This window comes from Patiria miniata, unplaced genomic scaffold (assembly GCF_015706575.1).
Source record: "Patiria miniata isolate m_02_andy unplaced genomic scaffold, ASM1570657v1 HiC_scaffold_5, whole genome shotgun sequence".
Taxonomy (NCBI): domain Eukaryota; kingdom Metazoa; phylum Echinodermata; class Asteroidea; order Valvatida; family Asterinidae; genus Patiria; species Patiria miniata.
The window spans coordinates 40,624,891-40,637,526 of record NW_024037072.1 but is presented as its reverse complement, the minus strand read 5'-3'; the positions used below and the strand labels follow the sequence as shown (position 1 = coordinate 40,637,526).

The 12,636-nt window shown below is 43.1% G+C and overlaps 1 protein-coding gene across 1 annotated transcript in view; it reads left to right on the top strand.

The window, feature by feature from the left end:
* LOC119741971 overlaps positions 1 to 12,508 on the top strand; it is a 29,078-nt gene extending 16,570 nt beyond the window's left edge. Inside the window, exons 7-15 of the mRNA XM_038217943.1 lie at positions 175 to 324; positions 1,779 to 1,985; positions 2,898 to 3,404; positions 4,039 to 4,266; positions 5,148 to 5,291; positions 6,366 to 6,434; positions 7,379 to 7,450; positions 10,552 to 10,644; positions 11,936 to 12,508. Coding sequence (XP_038073871.1) covers positions 175 to 324; positions 1,779 to 1,985; positions 2,898 to 3,404; positions 4,039 to 4,266; positions 5,148 to 5,291; positions 6,366 to 6,434; positions 7,379 to 7,450; positions 10,552 to 10,644; positions 11,936 to 12,288 — 1,823 coding nt within the window. The 3' untranslated portion in view covers positions 12,289 to 12,508. The remainder of the gene's footprint in view (positions 1 to 174; positions 325 to 1,778; positions 1,986 to 2,897; positions 3,405 to 4,038; positions 4,267 to 5,147; positions 5,292 to 6,365; positions 6,435 to 7,378; positions 7,451 to 10,551; positions 10,645 to 11,935) is intronic.
* Positions 12,509 to 12,636: the final 128 nt, after the last annotated feature.

Below are 12,636 nucleotides of genomic sequence, written 5' to 3'. Positions count from 1 at the left end.
AGGTTTGTTATTGAGAGCTTTATTGATATTTTGACATTGTGAAGTTAATACGGAATTGTGTTTTACATCTTTGTTTATTTGGCATTAAAAATTGAAGGGGAAAAGAATCAAGTGAAAATAGATATAAACATGTGTACATTTAATTCAAGATCTTTCATCTCTGTGGTATTTTAGGGCAAAGCAGTGTGGCACAGACGGTACTTGGGGACGTGGAAGGCTTCAGGAGGTGTGCTGAAATAAAGAAGATCAACGCTGTGGTGATTTGGTGCTCTAACATGCTTGCCTCCCTCAATCAAGATCCAGCAGCTAAGGCAAAGGTCATCGGTGAGTTCATCTGAAAGTTAACAGGGAGATCTGTCCAAAGTTTGCTTTTGTTTCTCTCCAGAGTTACAATCAAGTCATGGCAATCCTCTCAATTCAGTAAAATATGATCAGGTCTTCAGTCAAATCACAAGTTATTCAAATAAACTGCAACAAAGTCAATTCGTTTGCCAGTGTTCTTTCCCTGTTACCTGTGCGACTTGCCTTGTGACCTGCCTTGTGACCTGCATTGTGACCTAACTTGTGACTTGACTTGTGACCAGACTTGTGACCTGACATTTGACCTGACTTGTTACCTGACATTTGACCTGACTTGTTACCTGCCTTGTGACCTGCCTTATGACCTGAGATGTGACCTGCCTTGCAACCTGCCTTGTGACCTAACTGGTGACTTGACTTGTGACCAGACTTGTGACCTGACTTGTGACCTGCCATGTGGCCTGACTTGCGACCTGCCTTGTGATCTGCCTTGAGACCTGCCTTGTGACTTGCCTTGTATTAATGTGGTACTTATGTAGCACTTTATAGGTGCTTCACAATTATTAGCCCTGTTCATCAGACCGTTAGACCAGTTTTTCTGCAGCTCGAAGATCACTGCAATCTGGTGTCTACCCTTAGTGCTGTGATCCAATGGTTACGGTGTTTGACTCATGTGCAATGGTACTTGGGTTCGAACCCTGACTGGGAACATGGTGCTTGTGTTCTTGGGCAAGACACTTTACTACAAATGCCTCTCTCCACCCAGTATAAATGGGTACCTTTGAGGGAGGAAACCCAATTGTGCTGATCTCAAGTTGCTGTAGAAAACTAGTCTCATGGCCTGATGAACAGGGGTAATAATTGTGAAGCGCTTTGAGACCTTTGGTATAAAGCGCAATATATGCACCACATTGTTAGTATTATTATTACCATCACAGGTACCCATTTATACTCCTGGGTAGAGAGTGGTGATTGTTGTAAAGTGGCTTGCTCAAGAACACAAACTACCACCACACACTTGATTTTGTCACAGCAGTGATAGACTCAACTAGAGATGTAGTGTCCCTGAATCAAACGTGATTAACCATTTGTTTCAGTTTGGTGAAATGTAGTCCATCACTTTGTGCATACAGCTACGGATAGTGTTTGGTCATTTAGTTAGCCAGTAGGGAGAATTTCCCAGTCATTCACTAGCTGAGCCACATTTGCTTGTGATTTGGAAGATAGCAAGTGCTTGCATAGTTTGACATGACCGACAAACCAGTGCAGCGTACCAAAAGAAAGAGGCTCCTTAGTTTCTATTAACCCTATGTACCCTCATGATGTTGCTCATGAATGTGGAAATATACATTAGCATGAAAACCAACAAGGGACTAGAACGCCCGGGAAATGCCAATATCAAGTTAACAGGTACATTTCAAGGATTGCATTTTGACAAAATTCAGTTACATATATGCGCTTTCAATGTTTTATTTTAGAAATGCTGTGCAACGACACCCAGCCCAAGAAACTGTTTGCCCACTTCCTGTTTGGTGTGGAGAGGCAGCAGATGCAGCGATTCTCCCAGCAGTTCTGGACGTTCCTGGCCATCCACAAACACATGGCCTACATTGATGCCGCACAGCTAGAAGCACCCAACGTGGACTACAATCCTTATGCCAGCATCTTTCTGAGAAGCTGGGCAGGTACGTTGACTCTGCTCCCTTGGAAAGGATCGGCCTCTCATCAAGCATAGGATTTTAGCAGCCTTGGAATTTATTTCCCCTCATCACCCTTGGGCAGATCCAATTGTCCTTGACTGGAGAGATGCTGTCACAGTCAAGTGTCTTGCTGAGGGACACCAGGACGTTGATTCTTACATTTTGGTTAGGAAGATCCTGTCACTACACCACAGTCCAACACCGTCAACCCAAGCTTCATTTCTAGCTGCGGAAAGCGGCTCTAGAAGTCATTTTGTCCCTCCATTGGTTGGTTAGTAACAAACGTCAGCTCATGCCTTTTTTGGCCATCAATCACCTTGTTCCCTTAGGCACTCGCAACAACACGTGCTCCAGGTCTTATTGCAGTCGTGGAAAGTTGGGTCACTGGAGTCAAAAACCAGATGTTTGTACTGAAAACTGTACTATAGAGGGCACTCATTTCGCATTGGGGCTAGCACTGTGCTGCACACAAATTGGGTGTTCCACATGCTATAAAACGCTCCATGCACCAACTGACGTTTAATAAATGGGAATCCTTTTCAATTGACAGTCACGACCACGTGAGTAGTTGTGCATTATAAGAACAGGCTTTTACAACATGTACATGACGTATAGGCTACAGCAGATCTACAGTTTGGCCGCAGCTTCCGAGATCATTTCCAGCTTATTTTGTTACAGACCTTCCTATATCATCCAAACTCTACCAAAATCATTTCAACTTGAAAGGGGTATTAACCCCCTTGAAAATGTGGAAGTGGCTGGGCTGCACCTTTTTTTTCTGTTCTACGAAATCCTCTGGTACATGTACCTCCCAGTACACTGTGAAATATTTTAGAGGGTTAGGATAAAAATACCCCACTTTTTGTTCACTAGGATTCTTTGGGTTTTTTTTTGCAGGCTCAAGAGAGCCGAAGAGCCCAGAGGAGTCCTTAGACCCAACCATGACCTCCTTGGAAGATATTTCTCAAACCACGTCAGGCTCGACTCGGCGCCACTCCGATCAGTTCCAACCCCAGCAGAACCAGAACGGGCATCACCTGGTCATGAACGGCGACTCCCTGGACCAGAACGAAGTAAACCGCACCCAGCAGACGGGCAAAGCTCTGCGGTCGGCCGACTCCTCCACGAAGGATCGGCTACTCACTGACGGTGAGTCCTGGGACCTCGGGCTCGTGGCCTCGGCCAACAAGTCCCGGGAGTCACAGTCTGACGGATGCTCCAACCCACCGGGGAACTGGAGTCTCTGCAGTCCCAGAGGGGAGCCGGGGGCTGACCCGGGGCAACAGCAGGGCCCAGTCCAGCAGCCCATGCCGGGATCCAGGGGCCAGAACCGGCTGGCCACCTGCGGTATACAGTCCGTCTCTGTGGATAGCCAGTTTGGGCACATGCAGGTTCCTGCTTCAGGTAATGTAACTACAGTGCCCTTCATTTTGTGACAGCTTATCTATTTTGTTATGGAATTTATTTCCTTGATTCGACGGAATTAACACAATGCTCGATTGATACATTAGCTTGTTGTCTTCAAGCATCGTACATCCTGCTTTATCCACAGTTAACACAGTTGACATCTGTTTGGAATTTTTGCCATAAAGTGATTATTTTGTACTTGAATGGAAGGCCTCAGCATTATCTTGTACGATTTGAACTGGCCAGCAGATAACGGCAGGCTTGGTAATCAATTCTTTAGGATGTCTGCAGTAGTGAACAGAAGGTCGAGGGTTCGATTCCCTTCCGAGCAAACTTGTGAACTTTTGAAGACATCACTGAGAACTTATAACATTGTGTCAGTGATGGGCAAACCCAGTGTGAAAAAAAATGATTCAGCAGTGTTTTACATTTTTAAGATCCTTTGTTTGCGAATAAAGAATGCTTTTATTCACAAGGCTAAAACAAGGATTTGTGCAGTTCAACATGTCAAAAAGAAAGATGGTTGAGGAAGCTGAAATAATCCCATTAGAGGCAGATACTTGGTGATGTACTGAATCGTATTGTCAATATTCAAAGCACGTCGCCCCTTTCCGTTTCCCCAACCTCACAGGCCCACAAGGCGTAGCCCACCGAGGTGCAGTCTCGCTACCCCCTGGGTCAGTGCCAGGATCCCTAGCCGGGGATCAGCGCATCACGGCACAGCCCCACCAGCCGGTCAGCAGAGCCAATTCAGGCCAGAACAAGTTTGCCCCAAGTGGGTTCCAGTCGCAGGCTATCGACAGCCTGAGATCTAACGCTTCCTCTACGGGCCAAGAACCGACCAGCCGGGCTGCATCAGGTACACTGAGCAGATTGTAGAGCTGTCCCGAATATATCAAATATTCGGGCATCAAACGAATATTTAAATAGCTTGTTGCCTGTTTGAATGGAAAAAATAACCAAACATTTTATTGTAAAGTTGTGGCGCTTTACTGTCAGGTGCCACTTTTTTGGTCGACGATAATTTTATTGTCGACGGTGGTTCATTGTTTACAATAGCAGGTTAAAGCCGTTATACAGTTAAAAAATACTAACTGCAAAACACTCAAGCACCCCATATCGATCACTTCAAGTCCATCTTAACTGGCACACTCTTTGTTCAACTTTTTACTGGTGCAGCACGCAGTTGTAGCAGGCAGTTTCAAATATCCAAATACTCGGCCAAACGCAGTTTCGTGCAACCGAATACTAAACTATTCCAAACTGGGCCCAATTTCACGGCGCTGCTTAACAGTTAGCAGAAAAGTTGTGTTTAGCATAGCGGAAAAACGTGCTAACCTTAAGCACTATTTCACGGCGTGTGTGTGCTAACGGTCGCGCGTGCATGGAGATTTCTATTGTTACGTCACTAAGTTAAGCAAATTTTCCCTCTGAGGTAAGCATGCCTTTTGCTGTGCTTATGCTTACGGTCTCCGTGAAATAGACGGAGGCTCTGTTAGCAGAAAACCGTGTGCTTACCAGCGCCGTGAAATTGGGCCCTGGACAGCCCCAGCAGATTGTAACAAGGACAAATTGCTCAGATGTAACAATACCAGTTTGGGGATATTAAAAGATGTGAATCAAAGGCTATTGACAGTTCTGTAGTCCAGTCCATCACAAGTCCATCAAATTTTCTTTACAATTCCAGTCAATTTTTTTAAACCACTTAAATTTTCTCGGCTAATTTGTTTGTCCCATTAGATGCGACGGGTACCGTTGGCGGCAATGTGTCTGGTTCATCTGAGCCGGCCATGCGTCACGGAGATAGTACCCTGTCCCTGCAGCAGAACCCCGTCCGGCTCTCGTCCGACGCAGCCCAAGAGTTGGATGTGGAGATGAGCTTGTGTAAGAACCATTAAGCCAATTTGATTAGCATTAGCCAGTTTGCAGAGCTGTAGCGAAATCGGCACACGTTCTCACAAGTCAATCACAAGTCATCACGAGTAAGACCTGTGTATTCCAGTACGTAGTCAAGTGACAAGCTACTCTGATAAAGCCCCAGTCACCCATTTTCGTTGGAGCTACGAATATCGACGGTTTACCAAGAATCAAACAATCACGATGAACCATCAAGTTTCGTGGAGGTTTCTCTACGAATACACTACGGTTTATCAAGAATATGGACGGATTGGTGAAGAATATCGACGATATTACTGAGAATAATGACGTTAACGCCACGGTTGTCTGCAATTGGGGCACGGATAAAGCGTGGATATCTGTAGTACAACCTTAGCAGAACCCCAGCACATCCGGCAGGCGCGGTTCTATGGGAGGGGGGGCTACAGCCCCCCCCCCCCAAATTTTGCCTAGCCCCCCCAAAATAAATTCCGTAAAAAAATTGTATTAGCAAAAAGAAAGATTGTGATGTACATGTGTACATGCGAACAGTCTCCCCCTAAAGAAATAGTCGTGACAAGGGTGCATTTGTAGTTAATATAGTGTGAATGATCTTAGGATTTTATTGGCGCTCCCCATTGAAAATATGGCCGTGCTTGGCCGGTTTTAAACAAGAACATTTAACCGAGCAGAAGGTTCCAGGTTCAAGGTTGCAGGTTCAAGTCCCACCCGGGTAAAGCATGTGAATGATTTTTCTCCACAAACTCCCAGGAAGCACTCAACATGCATTGCTTATAATAGACCATTATCATGCTGCAGCCATCTTGATTTTTTTCCCCATTCAAATCAACGTAACCAAAGCGAGGCTGGAAGGAAAAATAGTCTGGTTTCTTTTAGCACAAAAAACATCATTCAGTACTGTTATTGGATTCAGGGAACATGACTGAAATGGTGGTAGCATGATAAAGGTCTGTATTATACAACTGAGGGGTAAAACCTGGCGTTCCATTTAACATCAACCAAGATTTGAAACTCTTTAAAAAATCCAGTTCTTTTGCATGTGTGTGTGTGTGTGGTTTTTAGGTACTGTGGGTTTTCCGTCTGTTGGAAACCAGAGCATGCATGGGCAGGACAGAGCATCTGCATTGACAAGTAAGTAAACACAATCCAACCGGGGCCCAATTTTCGTGTCGCTGCTTATTTCCACAGCTTCATATTGTGAAATAGACTCAAGGACATAGGGCCAATGATTTTCAGTTTCAGAAAAGTGCAAATTCTGTTTTCAAAAATCCTAACTTCTGTTTCAGGCTGAAAAATTCTGTTTCACATTTTTTCAGTACATGAAAGTGCATTTAAACAAACACCATGTACACAGGCAGTGAAGAAAATAATTCTGAGACGATAATGAAATAGTCATCTGGTTGGAACGCGGGAAATTGCCCCCCAAAAATTGCTATTTTATCAACGGCCGATCAATTTACAGACGTAGTTATTTAACTTCACCACAGGCAAGTTATTATACTGCACTGCCACCAACACACAAGTTAATTCTTGTACTGCCCCAAACCGCCCCTACACTACAGTCGAATCTCGTTAGTACAAACTCTGTTAATACAAAATTCTGGTTATAACAAACATAATGCCTTAGTCCCGACTGTGCATTTATGTGCACAATGAATGGGACTGATGTTCCTCTTAATACAAAATTCTGATATAACAAACAATTTGGCTAGGTCCGAACGAGTTTGTATTAACGAGACTCGACTGTATATTGTTTTATGGATACGTCAGGGAATAAGTGCAATGTAGTACAATGTTCAAGCATTTGAAAGTTCTATTCCAGTCCCAGTATTGAATCAAATCAATGGAAAGCTACCTTTTTGGACTTGAGTAGAGGAGCTTGTAGCTCGTAGCAGGGCCTCGGTAACGCAGTTGATAAAGACACCGAGTTGGTATCGCAAGCTCCTGCTACGAGCTCTTCAACTCAAGTCTTGAAAAAGGTATCTTTCCATTGATATAATTAACAGTATTGTATGGTTGGTAATGGGTTAACCATATCCTTACATAATCATCAAAGGTTTTTATTTTTTTGTTAGGTAATCGGCAGAGTTTTCCATCAATGGGACAACAGAGTGCACAAGACCAGGACACTGCGTCTGTAATGAGCAGTAAGTAATTGTCCAAGTTATTTTCAGCTTTAAAAAGATTTGTTTCCAATGTCCTTTTTCATAGCAATACAAATATCACTCTCTTTTGAATGAGACAAGGAATGAAAACAAAATCTGCCCTCGTTTAAATGTTGAATAGTTGCTTTACACATTTTGAATATCATGTATATGCCGTCATATATTAATGGGTGAATCTGTTTGTGCATTTTAAGTACAAAAGCAGCTCGGTATAGGAGATGCCTAAAATGAACAGAAAAAAAAACAAGTAGTATTTTTGTTAAAGGGAATATACATCATTTGCTTTTGCTGTAATTTTCAGAAATGGATGGAATTGGGGGGTTGGAAATATATAGCAAATATAGTTACACTGACTTTTTTGAGGTTTTGGGTTCGAAAATGCTATAAAAACCAAGAAAAACAATCATTTTCCTGTAGTCTGGTTCCCGCCTGACTCCATATAAGAAGAAACAGAGCAGTTTACATACATTGGGGAATTGTAAGGTCAGGGAACCAGTCTAGCTGGCTCGTACCCGTTCATAGGTTTGTAATCGATTGCAAACAAGTGCGATGGCCAATTGGGGCCAGTATTTGAAAAAAAAGCCAGTTGTTTCCAACGCTGATCGGCCGATCAGCGTTGGATATTGATACAAAAATACCACTTTTCTTGAAAATGACAGTATACCAGGTGCCATGATTTTACAGGATGCTTTACATTGTCATTCACTAACAGTCCAGCAAGGTATTTCAAAATGATTTGGTAGTTTTATTTTTTGATGTTTGCAAATGTTGTATATTCCCTTTAAATTAAAACAAATTACATGAAAATTCATTAGAAGAAAAAAATTAACTTTGTTTTCAAGAGCATGAACATTATACAGGGTGGTAAAAAAAACCACCCCAAAACCAAACGGCATACTCCCACTACCTTGAGACTCAAACCACCTGTACCAAATGATGGAGAATCCTTTTAGAAGAATTATGATACCAAAAATATCCCGATTTGGTCCAGTAGCTTTTGCTGCAGAGCCTATTTTGTGAAGCGCACTTCTTTCATGTGGGTATAATTACATAAACAATCCCTCTATCAACTACAGGCTAAGTTGAATTCCAGGGCGTGGTTTAGTAATTCATCAGGACAAAAATGACCCCCACCTTGCTTCACATAATAGGTTCTAGAACAAGAACTACTGGACCGAATCGGGCGATTTTGGTTTTATTTTTCTTCTAAAAAGATTCTCCATGCATTGGTATGTGGTTTGAGTCTCAGGGTAGTGGAAGTATGCCATTCCATTTTTAATACCACCCTGTTTAATGTACATTGCTCTGCACTGCACAATCCACTTCTACATCGACGGTTCCACAGTCATACTGCAGTTTGCAGTAGGCCTACATATTTGGATAGTTAGACGCATGGTGGTTGTTGGAGGGGCTGGTGATTGGCTTGGATTTTCAGGGTCAGTACTTCAACCTAGGCTAAAGGGGCACTCACAGCCTTATTTTGCTATAGATTAGGAACTTGGGAAAAACTAAAATACATGATAAGGCCAAAAAAAAAAAAGTCTCCGGTTTCTGGTATGCGCGCGCGTCGCCGTAGCCATGCGCGTCGGCAAAATGAAAAAGTTTTTTTTTTCAATGAAAGATGATGTCTCAAAACCGCCAAACTCACTGGTTTGACTGGAATCCTGCTGCTGCACAATTTTAACGTGTTTTTAGATTGGGTTATGGTCGAGAATAAGCTTTATGTGGCCTCTCTGGACTCCCATATATTTGCACTAAGTTTAGTCGGGCACCATTTGCAGTCATCAGCCGACATCAGCCACAAAAAATCAGGTAAAAAAAAAAAAAAAGCCGCGTCGCTGCACCACTTTTTGGGCAAGCTCCATACCAGAAACCGGAGACTTTTTTTTTTGGCCTAAGGCAATGTCGGAGTAATTAAAAAATTAACCAAAATGGACTGCGTTTTTGGGTCCCATCAAAACCAGAGAGTTCCTGTGTAAAAACCATTTTTCTTGATTCCAGTCATATTTCCCCCTCCGAAAGTTGATAAAACTCCAAGATATATTCCTTTATATCTAATTACTTCCAGATTTGTTAAGGTTTTTTTAACAAACCTTACAGAAAGACCGATTGAAGTTGCTTTAGATTCTTAAAAAAAATTCCGACCTCTAAACTCTCAGCTTTCATTCCGAGAATATTTCCATGCCTGGCGCGATGAAATAAAAGCCGTGCTGTAGTTGGTCAAGAGAATTAAAGCGCCCTCAGTCGACGGCAAATGATAACAGGCAGCCGAGTGCGAGACTCCAATGATCCTGGTGAACAAAATTGTGGTAAATTTCACACGTTTATTTGACATTTAAGGGATTTCAACCCACCCTAGAGGTACCTATCCACATCAAGATAATACTTGTGAAATATTGAGGCCGAACATTTCTTGACAGAAAGAGAGTTTGGAGGTCGGAAAAAATTGAGAATTTTCTGCTACACAGCAACTTCAATTAGTCTTTCTGTAAGGCAAAAAAAAAAAAAAATCTCTGGTCAGACCAAAGTTCCAGAATTGATGCGGCAACGCGTTTTTTTTTGGGGGGGGAGCTTTTTTTTTCAAGCTTGGATTGTACAGACAAGGTGGGTACTATTTTTTGCTGGTTTGTGTTCTCATATACATTAGTGTCCTCCATAATTTGCCTTTGTGCCCCCCATCATTTGCCTTGGTGCAATTTCCCCATTCCTTGGTACAACAATTTGAGGAGGTGCGGCATTAGAGGGCGCTGTTGTAGCTACCGCGGACAATTTGAAGAAAAAAAATAGGTAATGCGCATGATTAAAATCGACGCGCACGCTGACCAGAGACCGACTATTTTTTTTTTTTGCCTAAGGTTTGTAAAAACCTTAGAGTTCTGGAAGTAAGATCTAATTACAAGTATTTGCAAGGACATGTGACTTATTAGGACCCACATTGTGCCCGTAGCTACAACTTGACATTGGAAATTACAATAACATATTTTGCATTTGAATTGACGACAGATAATAGTGCTACGTCTCCTATTTCTTTATACCGGTTTTCTTGGCGATTCATAAGAGTGATTACGTTTTTCTCCCTCTAGCTTCTCAGAGCATGCCTGAAATGTCCCCTGCATCCAGCGTCCCAAGTTCTGAATTACAGTCGGTTGCAGAAGGAGCCAACCCAATGCAGAATGGTACTAGACATAAATGATTTATATTAATTCTTTTGGTCGCTGGCCTGTTGGTGTGGTCCAGTCAATTAATAAAGCTCCATCTTTACAGCATGTTTCATGCAAAGCTAAAGCAAGAAATTATGCATAATACTAAAACTTTAAATTGCTGATAATGCATTGCCATCATATACTTGACTTGCATACCTCAAATTCCCTGAAAATGTCAGAGCCACTTGTGTTCCTGGGATTTGACTACAATCCTACTCGGTTTAATAAACCATATCTTAGTACCTGTTTACCAAAATTAAGATATTGTCATGTGATGCCGTGTTTAATCAGCTGTTCCATTCTGCACTGCATGTACATCTCTCGGAAATATGAGTGTTTTAAAAGTGTTTGCATTTATTGTTTTAATGCAGGCAAAAACAATTCTTATGGGCCAGTCACATTATATGCGCTCTCATAGAAGACCTTACAGCGACCAAAAGTATTTAATCAATTTAACCATCGCAGCGAGGATGCAAGAAAATGACAATTTTCTGTCTCAAGTGGCCAGAAAGTAGCTCAAGCTACGCTCATACTGCGCTCATCCCACGCTTACGATGCGCTCAACCCGCTCTCGATGCGCCCCTGTCGAGCCCAATTACTTGATCTAGTTGGTGCCGCTCTGCTGTCACTGTGCTCACACTACGCTCTACTCGCTGTTAATACGTCCTTGTAGCTCGCGCTCTCTATCCGACCAAACTACGTTCACGTGACCTCACTTGCGCTGTATAAATACCACGACAAAACGGTCAATTCGCAGTTGAGTTTCAAATTTATTCTACAAGTTTATCGCAATCAGGTTACTTTGTCATGGAAACTACATCGACTGCCTTGTGCCTATAGGCTGCGTCATTGCCACGTCAATGTTGCACAATTAATCACGCTTGCACAGCGCCCGAGATGCGTCATTACGGAGCCCTGGCCAGAGCGCAGAGGTGTTGCGATTGTTTTGAGCATGTTCAAACACTTTGGCACTCATCGGAGACCCTTAAGGTGCCCATCTGGCGACCTATGTAGTTGTCGCTGCCATCTAGTAGCTGTTGTTGCGCACCAGCCATTTTTCAAGGACGCAGTGAGAGCGCATATATGATCGCAGACAGTCTGACAGGGCCTTTAGGTGTTTGCTGTAGCCTGTCAGTTCCCTATATTAGCATGATGTCACAGAAGATTATGGTCTATAATGGCAGGAAGTTTTTTTTTACTAAATTAAGATTAATAATGGCAAAAACAAACTTTTCAAGCTATCTTCTGGTCTTTCTTTTCTCAGGTGAAAGCAGCCTCCCCTCCGCCCAGGCTGAGACGGACCAAGAAGCCGCAGGCCCGGTGCCCTCCATCACCTTCCCCAAGCCAGTCATGCGAGGCCTGGAGCTCCGTCTGGACCCCATCAAGTCGGCCATCTCGGACTGGCGGGACCTGGCCAGCCAGTTCAAGGTACCCAGTGAGCTCATCACTTACTGGAAGGGCATGATGTCCACCCAGGGCAACAGCTCGCCGACGGAGAACCTGATTGAGTGGCTGAATTCCGAGAACAAGGCGGTGACAGTGGAGGACTTTAAGGATGCCTTAAGGGTGATCGTCCGATTCGACGTCCTAAAATACTTGACTGAGAAGGGCTATTAAAGATGCGCTCCCTGGGCTATTTTCGAGTTTCAGCTCGAAAAGTAGATTCCTTTTCCAAATTGCTATTTTTCTAGCAATGCAAAAGTTATTCAGTTCTGAATGAGGCATCGACCGAGAAAATCAGCCCATGTTCAGTTATTGAATTATTACTTTACAATTCGGGTGATTCACAATAAAGTGCGCCACCAAGAGTTTGCCACGGAAAGTTCATTTTTCCCAGTGCATTGTGGGAGATGGTCGACAAATTCGCAGCGCGGGACATTTGAAATTGTTAGTTTGTCCGGTCAGTAGTTTCGTACGCGTATGATTCGAGTACATGTTTGCCCTTTTCTTTTCTTTTTATCAATA